Here is a 17,134-nt window from a genome sequence, read left to right on the forward strand (position 1 = left end):
TTCTGTATACTGTACCTTATTCTGTACCAATCCTTCAATAAACACTTTTGGTTGATGAAAAAAAAAACTATTTTTTTTAAATCTCTGAAGAAGTCTTCAGAGCATCAGGAATGATCAAGCACCCATCAAGCATCTTATGTGTAGGCCGTCACCAAGTTTTATATATGTTTTCTCCAGAGAATCAGAATGATCTTACAGTGACACTGTAGTTAGGGGAGTATGGAAGTCACCATATGTATTTCCTTTTAATCAATGGCTATCCTCCTGATCTTTCTTGCTTCAGCAGTGTTTGACTATCAAAAAGAAAAAGTACATCTACATTAGTGGGACTGTTACAAGCATGAGGAGATGAGCACTTTTGCATATAAAAACCTCTTGCCCTTGTGGTGCATCATTTTGCTCCCAGCATGTGTTGTGTGACAGAAAATCCTAATGGCTCAGTTCACCTTGAGGACAAGTGTTTTACCTTTGGGCTATAAATGTTATCATGTTGTGTTCTTAGATAAAATATCCTTCTAATAAATGCTCCGATTTTGCTACACTATGGAGGGTGCATCTTTTCCCCTATATAGTGTATTGATATTCTGCTGCTGAACAATCTCTTTGGCTTAAACCCTTACAGCTCATATTACTTCCTGTTTGGCTGGAGCTGAATGTGTGCTTATCAAACCTTTATGATTTGAGACTTGTCTGCTGAGCACAAGTGTGAATCTAGGAGAGAGATGCTTTTGCTGTTCGGTCATTCCTAATATACTGTGAAATGTGTTCATGGACAACTGAAGCAAGATGTATATGGAGCCTGACATATTTATTTCCTTTTAAACAATACCAGTTGCCTAGCAGCCCTGCTGATCTATTTGGTTGAAGTAGCATGCAGCTAATCCAATTTGATCCGACAATGATGTCAGAGACACCTGATCTACTGCATGCTTGTTGTTCAGGGTCTATGGCTAAAAGTATTAGAGGCAGATGATCAGCAGGATAGCCAGGCAACTAGTATTTCTTGAAAGGAAATGAATATGGCAGCATCCATAGCCCTCATCCCTCTCGCTTCAGTTTACCTGTCTGGTGTTATAGTTAGCTGAGGATATTGGTCGCTTCCCCACCCCCGGTGGATCAGTGGTCTAAAGTAAATCTATGCTTGCTGCAGGAAACAGCAGGTTGCTAGTTTCTGTGACATGTGATGAAGGCAGAACTACTGGCCAATCAGAACTATCCCACAATTATGATGTGAGAATTATTTGTCAGAGCTTTTGTGTAGTCAGAGCTGGGCATGTAAAAACAAGGAACACCAAGAGCCCCAATAGTGTAATATGTACTGGTAAATGGTTATTAAATAGAGTAAATATTAATACTCACAAACCAGGGTTACCATTAGGCAACCACTGTAAAGGCAGGTGGGGAGATTTTCCTGACCCCACTCAGGAATAAGAAGTCGCTCTCTGTAGATGAGAAAAAAGGGGGTTCAACCCTCCACCCAGGGTGGACTCAATATTATGCAGGAGAACAGAGGCGCCAAAAGGATAAAAGGAAGCTAAATGAGCTTAAAAACCAAATTCTTGGTAAATAGAGGAGGTAGTGGTGGACTTACCTCCTCCAAGTAGACACACAACGACTATAGTAAACACAGTCAATATATTTTATTTATGAACTCCAAATATGCAACGCGTTTCGCAGGTTTGATCCCGCTTCATCAGGCAATAACAACGGAGCAATAGCATATGTGGTCAGTAGAAGAGCCAGGCACCTCTGTGACACACAGAGGCATATCTGTATGTGTGTCTGTTGGACCCACATACAGATATACTTAAAAAACAAACAGTTTTTGCCATTGCTCTACTCCTGATCATGACATTGGCATCAATAATAACCTGTACTCCCAGAACATTGTTTCAGCCCCATTGTCTATCTTCTAGACAAGTTTTTATTGATCTTGTTCATATATGTTCTGATGCCTAGTTTTTTTTAAATATTTTGAACACTAAAAGCAAATGGCTTTAATCCTTCTGCCTCAAAGGTGGAAAAGGTGGGTGTTTTTTCAGCATAAGACTTGGGATCCTAGTTAGAGAGTTCTGACTTCCTTCTCTTAAAGGAAGGGGAAATTTTGGACTCAAACAAGGATCTCAACAATAACCACATGTTCAATTTAGCAAAAATCACTCTTGTGAAAACTGTCACTCTTTGTGAAGGGAAGAGTAAAAGAAGGTCCGTCTATGTCATTGTGAGGAGTAACGATCATTAACATCCAGTACGATGCTTCTTTTTATACGTAAAATCCATTTCAGCTATACTATTGCTTTGGAAGCTCAGCAAGGCCTTGGAGATTATTTCAGAAGATTATTCACTCACTAAGGCAGTGATCTGAGGGGGGGGGGGTCACTTTCTGCAGACTAATCCAAGCTGTATGGTACATTTATGGATTAAATAGCAAATATAACTACTCTTGGTGCTCGTCCTATTTTCTCTTTCCTGCTTCTCATTCATCTCATATGCTATATTTGATCCTACATCAAAAACAAGCATTTTACCAAGTTAAGAAACCTGCTCATGCTTTTGCAGTAAGACTGGTAGTTTTCTACATCCAACCACTGGACATTGCATATCTGACTTTATCTCTGTCTGACTGATTTTTAAAACACATTTTATTACTTTGGACCCATGAGAATTAATGTGTGGGAATAAATGGTTCTGCTTAAAGAGACACTGAGGCGAAAAAAAAAAACATGATATAGTGAATTGGTTGTGTACTATGAATAATTACTAGAAGATTAGCAGCAAAGAAAATATTCTCATACTTATATTTTCAGGTATATAGTGTTTTTTCTATCATTGCATCATTCTATAATATGTGCAGATTACACAACACTCAGCATTCAAAATGAGTCTTTCAGAGCAGTCTGTGAAGTAATGACCTCTCCTCTAGCAGAGAAAAAGTAAACAGTTATCTTACAGTTGAGATAATAAAAGTCAGATAACAGCCCTCTCCACGACTAACTTAGGGCTGGTTCACACGGGCTTCTGCTGAGCTTTTGCTTGGCATTGCGTTCAAACGCCAGCGTTTAAAAGCTAGCTTTTGAAGGCTTTTGAAAAGCGTTCAAGGCTAGCAGTTCTGGTCTCTGCTATTGTTTCCTCGCGTTTACCGCCTCTGAAAGCAGCATGTTGCTTTTGAGACTAGACGCAACACTGGGATCTACTGCCAGGCTTTCATGAAAGCCTGCAAAAGCCAGCTCTAAACGCTCCCATTCACTTGCATGGGATGGCAGTAGATCCCAAAAAACACTGCGTCTGAAACGCTGCGTTAAACGCCACAAAAACGCCCGTCTGAACCAGCCCTTAGTTGGAGATCTTAATGGCTTGTTTGCATAGAGATAACAGCTGGAGTTTCTCAACATTGCCTGTACTGGAAACAATTAGACTGATGTATCTTCATGTTTTATTTCTTAGCTGTACTACACATACAAATCATAATATCATCATTTTTTTTCGCTTCAGTGTCTCTTTAAAGAGTACCTGAAGTGACATGTCATATGATGAGATAAAAATGTATATGTAAAGTCCCAATGAAGCTATGAACATGCCTATGCAGCAGCTGAAAGAAGCAGTAATTGACAGACACATCTGGTGTGTAGAAGTGCATATGGTCACGGGGAGTCGAAGTCAACTAAACAAATGAGGAGAGAGAAGGACCCAATCCTACATAGAACCAGCATGTGCTCCTTTTTTCTTTTTTTTCTCACTGTAAGGGTTAAGAACACAGGGCTGCAAATGAAAGTTTCTCTGCGGTTGACCTGTAGTGTAGTGTGAACTGATAACTAATTAGAGCTAATAAAGCTCTGTGTATAGAACTGATACAGTTCAATAGTTCAAAGTGTGTCTGTGTGGGAGCTAAAAGACATTAAAAAGCCGTCAGTTAAAACTTCAAAACTAAACTTTGAACCTTTAGATACGTAATTAGGGATTGCATGAAAGTCCACATTACCATTAGTACTATAGATACACATGTTTACCTCATGAATTTATTTTCACTTCAGGTTTGCTTTTAGCCTTTTTATGTTCCTTTTTTCACAAATGTATTTTATTATGTCGGAAACAAGGTTTCTCAACACCTCTTTCTACTCTCTTCTAGCTGGTACCACATATATATTTGGAAAAGGGGGAGCTCTCATTACCTACACATGGCCTCCCAATGACCGACCCAGTACAAGAGCTGATCGGCTTGCAGTTGGCTTCACTACACAGCAGAAGGATGCAGTATTACTTCGAGTAGACAGTGCTTCTGGTCTGGGAGACTACTTACAGCTTCACATAGTAAGGAAATCTACTTTCTCTTTAGGATTGAAAGTGCTTGTCTCATTATATATTTATGCCTTTAACCAAGTTGTTCTGCAAGTTTAAACCCACTTATTAATATTACACAAAGCTCACATATTATAATATCATGGCTAGAAAAAAAAAATCAATGCAGTTACCCTAAGGATCAAATGCATGACGGTTATATAAGGAGGATTCTGGGCTGCAGAGAAATCCTTTATAATAGTCATACTAATAACGGAAAACATGCCTGAATACTGTAATGCATAAACATCAATGTACATTTTCTTCATTCACTTCTGTATTCAATGTATTAAAAAAATACAGCACATTGTTTGTGTAGGATAACTGTAGCAGAAAGCCTCGTGCTTTATGCTTACCCAACACAACAGAACCATCATGCCCATGTTCATGAAGTCCAGGTATGCCTTGACTTGACCTTTCCTTTTTTAAAGGAATAGTTTACCAGTAGTTTTCAAATGCAGTGTTGTAGATGCTTAAAGGGAACCTGAAGTGAGAGGCGTATGGAGGCTGCCATATTTAATTCCTCTTAATCAATACAAGTTTCCTGGCAGTCCTGCTTATATTTTTAGCTTCTGTAGCGTCTGAATCACACACCTGAAACAAGCATGCAGCTAGTCTTGTCAGATTTTTGTCACAAGCTACTGATATGCCAGGAAACTGGCCAGGACTGCCAGGAAACTGGCATTGTTTAAGATTCTATAAATATGTAAACCTCCATATCCCTCTTAATTCAGGTTCACTTTAAGAAAAGGAGATGATTGTCTTACTTTTGCACATTTTTTGGGGGGCAGCTTGTGATCAGAGACATTAATTTGGAATAAGTCAATTCAGCCTCTTGGGCCCAGGTGCTATGGTGGACCATAAATACTTACCCTCTGATACAGAGTCCCTTTTGCCAAATTAGGTGTAGTTTTGGCTACATAACACAGAAGGTCTCCATGACCCTTCCTCACAACTACAGTAACTATACTATACTGTAGTTGTGAGGAAGGGTCACGGAGACCTTCTGTGTTATGTGGCCCATGACAGATGGCCCCTTTGGCCATCAGGGTCAAAAAGAGAAGTGGGAATGTAAATGTAGAGCGACCCATAACAATTTTGTAGGGGTCCATATGAGCTGTGGATGCACCCCTATTTGTGGTAGTAGAAAGAACACAGCAAGCAGAATCTACAACTAACCCAAACAGTAGTTATTGTTGCTCTTGGTAGCCAAGAAGAAAAAAAAAGCCAAGCTGACATTTCCAGGTTATGTCTAAGAACCAATGTAGGTATGAAGCATGTTACCTTTTCTCTAAACTTTTTTAACTTGGCTTCCAGAATGTACGATAATTAATGTGTTTGAAGGAGCTCTGGCTTTCTGTTGCCCTGTTCTTCATCGGAAGGGAGCTGTCAGCCGTGCAGATCTGCGTGATTGGTCCCTGGTGCATAATGGGTAGAGCAGCATACTTTCTGACTAACATTTGGGATTAGCCTTCTGAGCAGAAAGTCCTCTCATGTGTCAATCAGATCCCAGAGGTTTTCCGTATTAGCATAAGTATGGACGTGATCACCGGTGTGCGCCATGTTTGTTTCAGATATCTCATAATTAACAATTCGTGTACTGTCAAAAGAAACCCTTTGATTGCCAGTGCATCCTTAATTTTAGAATTTCTACACTATCGGTAAGCTATGTAGCTAATCATGGTCTATTGTAAAATAAATTTTGACAAATGTACGTTACCTTACTTCTATTATCATCTCATGTGTGGATATTGGCCAATATGCAATTCACTTTTTCTTCTGAGTTTTCTCTTAGGTGATCTTTTCACACCTTATCATAAACCACCTTTTAAACCACCAACAAGCAAGAAAAGACTAAAAATTATTGTGATAATACCTTTTCATAGTTTATTATTTTTTTTATTATTTTATTTTGATAGTACCTTTTGTGTACTTTTTTAATTGTAAAATGCTAAAAAAAAGTTTAAAAAAGTTTAAAGGGAAAAAAGATGGGGGAAAACGTACTATCCAACCTATTTTGAGTATTTTCTTGCTTGCTGGTGGATTGACCTTTTAGGCATTTTATGGACAAATCTAAAAATATCATCTAGGAGAGAACTCAGGAGAAAAAGTGAATTGCATATTGTCCACTATATGTTTAGTTTATATAAGTTAGGCCTTCATACTATAGACATATGGAAAGATTACACAAATATTGCACAATCGTATTTCCGGCATGGTCAACCTAACAAGTTTTGCTTATCAGATAGAACACTAGATCATAATCTACTAATTATAATGACACAAAATTTAGCAATTACAGCCACACATAATTACGATTTAGAAACTCAATTGATTTCACATGATCCATTCGTAATTTTGTATAATTACGGTGGGATGTGAAAGTTTGGGCAACCTTGTTAAACGTCATGATTTTCCTGCATAAATCGTTGGTTGTTACGATAAAAAATGTCAGTTAAATATATCTTATAGGAGACACACACAGTGATATTTGAGAAGTGAAATGAAGTTTATTGGATTTACAGAAAGTGAGCAATAATTGTTTACATAAAATTAAGCAGGTGCATAAGTTTGTGCACTGTTGTCATTTTATTGATTCCAAAACCTTTAGAACTAATTATTGGAACTCAAATTGGCTTGGTAAGCACAGTGACCCCTGACCTACATACACCAGTGAATCCAATTATAAGAAAGAGTATTTAAGGGGGTCATTTGTAAATATCCCTCCTCTGTTAAATTTCTCTAAAGAGTAGCAACATGGGGGTCTCAAAACAACTCTCAAATGACCTGAGGATAAAGATTGTTCACCACCATGGTTTAGGGGAAGGATACAGAAAGCTGTCTCAGAGATTTCAGCTGTCTGTTTGCACAGTTAGTAATATATTGAGGAAATGGAAGACCACAGGCTCAGTACAAGTTAAGGCTCGAAGAGGCAGACCAAGAAAAATGTCAGATAAACAGAAGCGACGGATGGTGAGAACAGTCAGTCAACCCACAGACCACAGTAGTGTAACAAGAGCACCCCCGGCCCTGGGAAGGTTGGGGTAGGAGGCTTGTGCGCTATGGGGGCCCGCTTCTCTTCCCCCTTAGCACAAGGGGGCATTATATATACCTGCTCTCCCGTACTGTGTCGATCTCCTCTGTTCTTCAAGGCAGCCGCACGTTTTGTGTTGCACACCTCCGGCACAAGTGCATGTCACATAAGTCAAAGGTATATAGCCAAGAGAGTGTGGCTGCCAGGAAGAAAGGATGAGACCTGATGCATTGCTGGACAAGGTAAATATACTACTCTGTGTGTGAATTTTTCACTGGCCACACTTGCAGGGAGGGGTGGGTGTCTGGAAGCCTCAAGCAGAGCTGCTCCCTCTCAGATCTGTACTCTGGAAATCATTGCCCTTTTCTGTTTAGCTCTTCATAGCGAAACAGCTAAACGTGAAGACTTTCAGTTCCACTTTAATGGGAATCTTGTATATAAGCACTAAGATGGAGATTTGCATATTGATTCTGTTTTCTAAATGCCAGGGTTGTCCTAATCAGTTTATAAACTGCTACGTTTTGTTAGAGATTACAAAGAGTATTCCCAGCAGTCTGCTGTACATAGAAATACATCTGATATGTTAGAAACTTGAGCTGTACAGATTTGCTGTGTGGCATAGCATCGAGGGATTGGGGACCTGAATCAGTTGACTTTTCTCCTGAGTTTTCTCCCAGGAGATTTTCTTTTCCATCTTATTTACATTTTCAGTACCTAGGATATGAAAAATACTAAAAAGTGGGTTAGAGAAGTAATACCAAATTTTAGGACAATGTATTTAACTTTTTTTAGCCCACAGTTTGATTTCACCTTATGGACGAGAGGAATTTTCACATTTCAGCGCTCCTCCCTTTCATTCCCCAAGAACTTCATCACTACTTAATACAACAAAATGATCTATACCTTGTTTTTTCCCTAGCAATTAGGTTTTCTTTGTGGTACATTATGCTAAGTATTATTTTATTCTAAATGCATTTTAATCGGAATAATAAGAAAAAATGGAAAAAAAAACATTATTTCTCCGTTTTTGGTCATTATCGTTTTAAAATAAAACATAATACTGTGGATAAAAGCCACACATTTTATTTCCCATTTTTCCCAGTTATTGCAATGTCTAATGAAATATGTACATTAATTATATCCCTAATACAATGTATAGTGACAATATTTTATTTGGAAATAAAGGTGATGTTTTCAGTTTTACATCCATCACTAATTTTAAAGCACATACTTTAACAGTAATATACCCTCTTGACATACATATTAAAAACAAATATTCACTAATGTCTGTAGGTGTAATTTTACTTTTTGGGCTACAAGATGTCCTTGTGCATTATTTTCTATTGCGTACCATAAACACACAAATAGAAAGTAAGGTGTGGCTGTGTTACTTCGGAAGTGACGCAGGCATCTCATTGAAGCCGGTGATCACGGGGACCTAGAGGGGAGATGAATGAATGGGAACAAAGCTCCCATTCATTAATCTAATGCTCAGTGGCAGGAGCAGTGGGAACGAGTGAGCAGGAAAGAACACGGGGGCACGATCACTCCTACAACTGAGAATGATCACAAAAACAGTGATAATTCTCACTGTAAAAGTACGGATTGGCTCTGGGGACTTCCATCCCCTGCCATCAATCCCTGTTGTGACCATCATGATCACGGGCTTCTGCCCGCATGATTGCACGCACAGCCCCACAAACTGCACAGACTTGAGTCTCACATCCCGGTGGCTAGAGCAGCACCAGCTGCAGACATGAGACTTATGTCCATGTGGCTGAAATCGTTAACATACTTTTTTTGCTTGATTGTGGGTGAAAAGGTATGTTACAGATGAGGTGAAAAAACATCTTTTGAGAGAAAACTCACCAGAAAAATGTATTGAATCAGGTTTCTGATGTGATGAAGGTGGTTAGAGAAAAGTAAGAAAAAAATGACATTTAAAAAAAAATACATAAATAGTTACCTTAGAGACTCCACGTTTTTAATATGTATGTCATAAAGGTATATTACTGTTATTTGTTTGCAAATAAGGGCTTATAACTAGTGATGGATGCAAAACTAAAAAACACCTTTATTTCCAAATAAAATATTGTCAACATACATTGTACTAGGTACATATTTAAATATTGTAATAACCGGGACAAATGGGCAAATAAAATGAGTGGGTTTTATCCACAGTAGCACATTTTATTTTAAAACTATAATGGCTGAAAACTAATAAATAATGATTTTTTCCCCCATTTTGTCTTATTATTCCTGTTAAAATGTATTTAGAATAAAATAATTCTTAGGAAAACGTACTACCCAAAGAAAGCCTACTGGTAATTGGTGGTGGACAAAAAAAATGCTTGGTGTGGTTTGCGTTTTTAAAACAAAAGGATTTCACACACAAAAAAAAATATTTATTGTGAATTCCTTCTGCTTTAAGAAGGCAAACCACACTAAGCATTGCTTTTTAGTAGGAGGGCTTTTCGGTCTCTTTTAGTCCCCTATACTTTCCTAGTGGTTTTGGGTCACCCCGAGCTGCTTGGTTACTGTGTAAAAAAACAAACCAAGATATAGATCATTTTGTTTTGATAAGTAGTGATAAAGTTATTGACAAATGAATGGAAGGAACGTTGAAATTGAAATTTGCATTGGTCCATGAGGGAAAAACCCCTTATTGGTGGAGTGATCAATTGTGAGTTAATGGCAGAAAATCTTTCAGTGAGGAAAGAAGTATTTTATCCCCTGTTGATTTTGCTTGTTTGGCCTCCGGGCAAGAAACGACCAGTCTATAATTGAAATGGTAGGTTTATTGTAGCTGTGAAAGACAGAATAACAACAACAACAACAACAAAATAAAAAATAAAAAACCCAGTGCCCCAAATTCAGAGCTTGATTGGCACTGTAACGAGTGAAATAAGTACAGTGTTTCATTACCTTTCAACCAGCAAGATTCCAGGCACATTTATAATGGCGTTATTTGTATAGCACCTTTCTCCTGTAGGACTCAATGCGCTTGTGAGGCAGCCACTAGAGCGCACTCAGTAGGCAGTAGCAGTGTTAAGGAGACTTGCCCAAGAAACCCCTTACTGAAATAGGTGCTGGCTTACTGAACAGGCAGAGCCGAGATTTGAACATTTCTTGGTCAGTGGGCAAACAATCAAAATAAGCATAAATAATTCTTCTTTCCCTTACTGTATGTGACATTGTGCCTAATTCATGAACCTATGGTAATTTTGGCATGTTCAGATAGAGCACAACAATGTTGCTAAGCAGAGTACCGTGCATTTCAAATTAAATAGGTAAGATGAACACTGCTATGGTAATGCTCATTACATTACATACTCAATGCACATTTTCATGGCAATGCTTGCAAGTAGAGCTAATCGTACAATGCTCGTACAACATTCATACTCAGGACTGGCGTTAGAACCGATAATATTGCCATGTGCATACTGTAGGTTTGTGCATCAGACTCATTGTGGTCTTTTGCAGCTCCTAGATTGATGCTGCAGTATCATCAGGGGTTACACAGGTTACCAACACAGCACATGACACCATGTCTAGGGTGAGTCTCGTGTCACTCGCCGGTGGCACAGGGGAGCACCATCATCCTTGATGGCCTCCAATCCAAAACAATATTTATCATTGCTTGAGCAAGACTGTCCACTGCATGCATCAGGAGACTTGTAGCATAAATAGCTTCCGGGAATTCTGCAGTTATACGCCAAGTAATTTCTGTGGGGACAAGCAGCAACAAAAATACTTTAATAACAATAATCATACACAGACTAACACTGCAGTAGTGCTGATGCGCACTGATCCCACATTTATTATTGTAAAGCTTGGGAACTGAACACACTTATGCTAATGCATGCACATAATAAAACTGAGGATTGCTTTAGAACGTCCATCACTTGTTCAGAAACAATGATAAACAAAAGCTTTTGGGAGCTTGTTAGTGAGGATTTGTGGCCATTTCCAAGGGTGAAGAAATATATATTCATAAAGAAATCCTCATATTGATGGTTTTTCATGTTGTTGATGATACAATACTGCTCCAATTTGCTTTCTAAAATGAAGCTGATAAGTTTAGATCTAGTACGCTCCTGCACATTAAAGCACACAGAGACACATAGGAACAACACACTTAATTCTCTTTCTTCCATGATCTTGTATTCTAAGGCATTTTTCTGAATTAGCTCTCAAGCTCGTGTACTTGTGACTTTTTTCCCATTGACATAGACTACATTTTACGCTTTATTTGTCCTTTTTTTCTCATCCACCTTTGTTGGATCCACTGTGTTACAGATACATAGAAAGATTGGGGGAAAAAGGCAGAGGGTCAATGCATTTGACCCTTTGTGATTGTTGCCGATGCTGAAGAGAGCAAAACAAAAACCAGCATTGTGGATGACACTTTAGCTGCACAGAGAAAAACATTCATTTCAAATATGACACTCGCGTCCTTTGACAATCCATTTCGTTTACGCTATCTAGTACTTACTGGCTGAAGATACAATTTCTGAATGTACTTTGAAATATCTACTCTGTTAGTAGCTTGACCAGTTCAATAGGAAGGTCTGCTTTGCAGCGGCATATTCTGATGTGCAACTGCTGAGCACTTTATTAGAACAACCGTGAACCTGCTTATTCATGCGGTAATCTAAGGAGTCGCGTGCTTCAAATCCTTCAGGGACAAGTCAGGAGTAGAGATGGTCATGGTCAATGAGATGCAAACAAATATGTCTTGTGTGCAAATGTCACGCAAATTGTGTGAAGCTTGGAATTGGGTCAATCAAAATCAACATTCATTGCATTGACCCATTTCTAAGCTACATATATAATTTACATACAAGCCAAAATTATTTGCATCTCGTTTCTCTCTCTGAGTAGATATTATAAGCATGGTACTCAAAGAGAGGACGTCAAGATCATTACCAAGTGATAGCAGTAGTAGTATAAAGTAAAAAGAACCTCTTAAAGAGACACTGAAGTGAAAAAAAAAATATGATATAATGAATTGGTTGTCTAGTACGGATAATTACTAGAAGATTAGTAGCAAACAAAATATTCTTATATTTTTATTTTCAGTTATACAGTGTGTTAGCAGTTTACACACTACTCAACGTTCTAAATGATTTTTTCAGAGCAGTCTTGTGAACTATTGACCTGTCCTCTGGCAGAGAAAAAATAAAATTCTTCACTGACAGTTAAGATAATAACCTTCAGAAGACAGCCCTCTCTGCGACTTTGAAGGTCGTAGAGCTTAATGGCTTTTTTGCAGAGATAACAACTGGAATTTGTTAACTCTTCCTGTACTGGAAACAATTAGACTTATGTCTCTGATCCTAATGTTTTATTTCTTAGCTGTACTACACATACAAATCATTATATCATTATTATTTTTTTCGCTTCAGTGTGTCTTTAAGTCCTGTACACATGTATGCGGACTGTCACCTGCAGGGATTGTGACTCAATCTCATGGTCGACAGTATGGGGCTGAGTTCTGTACAGATGCATTGTTAGCCTGCAGGCTAGCAATGCATTCTGTTGCTATGAAGGGAGCAGAAGAGCCAACACTCAGCTCACGAAGTAGGTGGAGTGAGTAGGAGTACAATGCCCTAGACTTGCTCTCAGCCAAGACAATCCCTCAATCTGATCTCTTGCCAATGCATCAAGGGCAATCAGGGCCGCTGTAAACACGCTAGATTCTTAGCAGAGGTGGCCCTGCCTGGCTGCCTTGGCCAAAATCCATGTAGTACAGTATGTGTTCAAGAGTCACTGTAGGGACATAGTAGAATGCAGTAAATTATTCAGAATACCCATTTTTATGGCAGTTTTCCTGGTTTCCATATCAGAAACACTTTCTATATCTATATGTTGCTCTACATTGCTATGAAAATTGCACTATACATAAAATGTATGCTTTTGGGAGTGGAGAAAGCATCTGAGAGTTCTCAGGACTGCTAGAATCTCTAACCAGTCAATACATAAAGAAATACTTTGGTCACATAATGAGAATACCGGATTCCTGGGATAAATCTTTGATGCTTGGAAAAACTGAAGGCAAAAGAAGAAGTCTGGATAGACTGCCTATGTGAAGCTATGAACATGCCTATGCAACAGATGACGCAGTGATTGACACTACACACATCTGGCATGCAGAAGTACATATGGTCATGAAGAGTCAGAGTCAATGGAACAAATATGGAGGAAGCCTCTTTAGGTCACTCCTAGTAGATCTGAAAAAGCATGTCTCTTATTATAATTAAAAATTCTAATATCCTATACATACAGTATATCCGCAGACTCATGAAGGGTCATCATTAAACCTTCTGTGCTACCCATGGTCCAAAAATAGCCAGATACAGAGCCTATAACTACAGCTGCACTGCACAACATTGAAAAAGGAAAGACTGGAAGTCTGCTGAGCATGATTATAACCTGTACTGGGATTGATATACCGAGAGAGGCAATTAGGATAATTGCAAAATGCAAACCAAAGGAGATGTCTGAGTCATCCAATTCATGTCCCCTTTAGTTTGCATTTGATAATATCCCTATTAGGCTTCCTCTGTCCACCTCTACCACTCCATGTTATGATGGTCTCTAGGCAGAGATTTCCTGTTTTTCCTACCGAATGCAGAAAGGCAGAGCGAGCCTGAATGCCGCATGTAGGAATTATTTTCAGTACCCTGCAATACAACAAATTGGTCTGAATAATTAATTTTAATTTGCTTCTGTATTTGTTTTGAAAAAACCTTTCCTCTCTCTCTCTCTTTTTTTTATTTTGGCTGAATATCACCCTCAAAATGTCTGTATTTTTCAGTGTTGGAAAATGTAGCACATTTGTTGTGACAGAGCCATAAAGATGGTGGAAGCACCACTTTCACTACCTACTAACAAATTAACTGCTTACCGACCGTGTCACGCCGATGGGCGTCTAATTAGCATGTACAGCACTGCGATCTAAGCCAGCACTGTACTGGGGACAGAAATTTTGGGGCCCATCACACATCATCAGACCTGGGCCCCCCTCTCTGGGCCCACCCACTGGTTGCTGTGCCTGCCCACTAGCTACCCCACCCCCGTGTCCGTGCGCAAAGTGCACTGCGGCGAAAAATGTGCATGGCCCCGGCACAGCTGGATTGTGCAAAAAGTGGCCATGGCATGTTGTGGGTTGTGCCAAATACTAGCAAAATACAGGTAGTCCCCGGTTAACAAATGAGATAGGGACTTGAAGGTCCGTTCTTATCCTTTATCCATTCTCTTTTGTCCCCCTCTTTTCTTCCTGTGCTTCTTTTGTGTCCTTCTGTCTCACCTCAGTTTGTGCCTCTTTTGTGTCCCTCTGTGTGACCTCATGTTCCCGTCTCATCTCTTTTCTCCCTTTGCTCATTTGTCTGCCTCTGTTCCCCCTGTGCCTCTTTTGTTACCTCTTGTCCCCTTCTGTCTCAGCTCGTCCCCCTTCCCTAGCCAGGTATAGGAGCCCCCAGTATAGGTATCCAGGCTTAGGTGCCCCCAGTATAGGTAGCCAGGTATAGGTTCCCCCAGTATAAGTAGCCAACTATAGGTGGTGCCCCAGTATAGGTAGCCTGGTGTAGATAGCCCCAGTATAGGTAGCCTGGTATAGCTGGTGCCCCAGTATACGCCAGCAAGATACAGGTGCCCCAGTATAGATATTCAACTATAGGTAGTGCCCCAGTATAGGTAGCCTGGTATAGTTGCCCCCAGTGTAGGTAGCTTGGTATGGGTGGTGCACCAGAATAGGTAGCAAGCTATAGGTGCTGCAGTTTAGGTAGCCAGGTATAGGTGGTGCCCCAGTATAGGTAGCTAGGTATAGGTGGTTCCAGCCCCAGTAAAGGTAGCCAGGTATAGGTGGTGGCCCAGTATAGGTAGCCTGTAGCCAGATATAGGTGGTGCCCCAGTATAGAAAGTATGCTGTAGCGGGCTCACTCATCTGCTCCCCACGTTCAAGCTCTGATGTCACTCTTCTCTCAGCACTGAAACGCGGTTTGCTGGTTAGTGAGCCACATGCCTGCAGCCAGCACATGCAGCCCTTACAGCGCTTTGGGGGGGCAGGGCCCCCAGAAGCTCTGGGCCCCTCACTGCAGTGTCAGTTGTCGTCCCCCCCCCCCTATGGCTGCCCTGGACAGCCGTGTGACACAGATGTCCCCTCCAGAGTCTTGGCGGTGATCCGCTGTCATAGGCTGAAGCTTATGACAGACTATCGCATTGATAGGCTGCATGGCGGAAGAAGGGCGGGGCCACAATATAAATTAAAAAATACACCATTTTTATCTAAAATAAAACATATAAATATTTATAAAAAAACAAACAAACATTGGGGGAGTGATCAGACCCCACCAACAGAGAGACCTGTTGGTGGGGAGAAAAGGGAGGGGGGGTCACTTGTGTGCTGTGTTGTGCAGCCCTGCAGCTTGGTCTTAAAGCTGCAGTGGCCTATTTTACAAAACATGGCCTGGTCTTTAGGGGGGTTTAACACTGTGGTCCTCAAGAGGTTAAAGGCATATGTAACAATTCAGTGCTGTTTAGTTGTTACCCACACACCCCACCAAACCTGCCTTGTTCTATTTATTAACTAACTAACTCAGATATAAACAGCTCAGTACAGTTTTTAAATGCAGTCAACAATATATTATTTTAAATTATGTTTTAAAAAATACCAGAGCCAAAAAAAATGGAAAATGGGGGGAGCAGGCATATACTGTCACCTGTGTATTTTTCAATTTTTGCATTCTCTGATGCAAAGAATGACTAATGAAATACTTCTCAGAAATCAGAACAACGGAAAATCAGAAATCAGGAAAAACTGAAATTAGCATTGGCGGAATTTGAAATTTCTGCAGAATTGGAAATGGGCATTTCTGACCTGTAGACTGATCATGGCACTCTGTCTCTGGAAGTGAGGCATGACTTCAGCCTAACCTTGGGATGTGCAGCCTGGTCAATGAGGAGAAGAGGAAATCTAAACTGGAGCAGCAAGTAGACTTGATTAATTATTAAATTCAAATAATACTCTTCTCTCTGGGCAATAACACTGACCATATTATTAACAGCAAGCCTTTAAGCAATCCCTAAAGTGGACTTCCGGAATAAAAATAAAACGCAGAGTAGCGTTGTGCCAATGAGCCACCCTGTCACAGAGGAGAGGTGAATAGATAAAAAGTGCAGTGCCCGCCACAGTATCGTGCATTCCAGAGCTGCCACTTTGCTTCCCTGCAAAGGTCCACTTTAAAACTGTAACAATTACTATATTTGCCCAACTTCACTGTCTAACCTTAACCAATGTCCCTGCACAAACCCTTAAAGTTAATGGGAATCTTAAAAAAATAAATTCGCCATATACTTACCTAAAGAGAGGAAGGGCTCTGGGTCCTATAGAGCCTTCCCGCTCCTCTCATGGTCGCCTCGTTGCAGCACTGTCCCCCCCCATTGGAATCCCCTGCTGTGAGAGGCTTTAGAAGTCTCCAGGAGCCGAGTGCTCCCAAAGATGGGTGGCTCTGTAATGCGCCTGCGTGAGTGCGTAAAAGAGGGTACTCACCCAGGTGCAGTATGGTCCCACCCATCTTCAAGAGCACTCGAGCTCTGGAAGACTTCCGAAGCCTCCTTCATTAGCAAAACGCAGTATTTGACCAATTTTGTTGAATACTGCTACCGGGGGAACAAGCACTGGAATGAGGGATCCGCGAGAGGAGCGGGAGGGCTCTATAGAACCCAGAGTCTTCCCTCTCCTTAGGTAAGTATCTGGTTCAT

At 40.2% G+C, this 17,134-nt stretch overlaps 1 protein-coding gene across 17 annotated transcripts in view; it reads left to right on the top strand.

Moving 5' to 3' along the window:
• Nucleotides 1-17,134, top strand: part of NRXN2 (neurexin 2) — a 1,344,669-nt gene that overhangs the window by 1,085,584 nt on the left and 241,951 nt on the right. For all 17 annotated transcript variants that reach the window (XM_068260058.1, XM_068260059.1, XM_068260060.1 and 14 more), the window contains one exon: nucleotides 4,127-4,308. In XM_068260058.1, coding sequence (XP_068116159.1) covers nucleotides 4,127-4,308 — 182 coding nt within the window. The remainder of the gene's footprint in view (nucleotides 1-4,126; nucleotides 4,309-17,134) is intronic.

The sequence above is a fragment of the Hyperolius riggenbachi genome, chromosome 11 (genome assembly GCF_040937935.1).
Source record: "Hyperolius riggenbachi isolate aHypRig1 chromosome 11, aHypRig1.pri, whole genome shotgun sequence".
NCBI lineage: Eukaryota > Metazoa > Chordata > Amphibia > Anura > Hyperoliidae > Hyperolius > Hyperolius riggenbachi.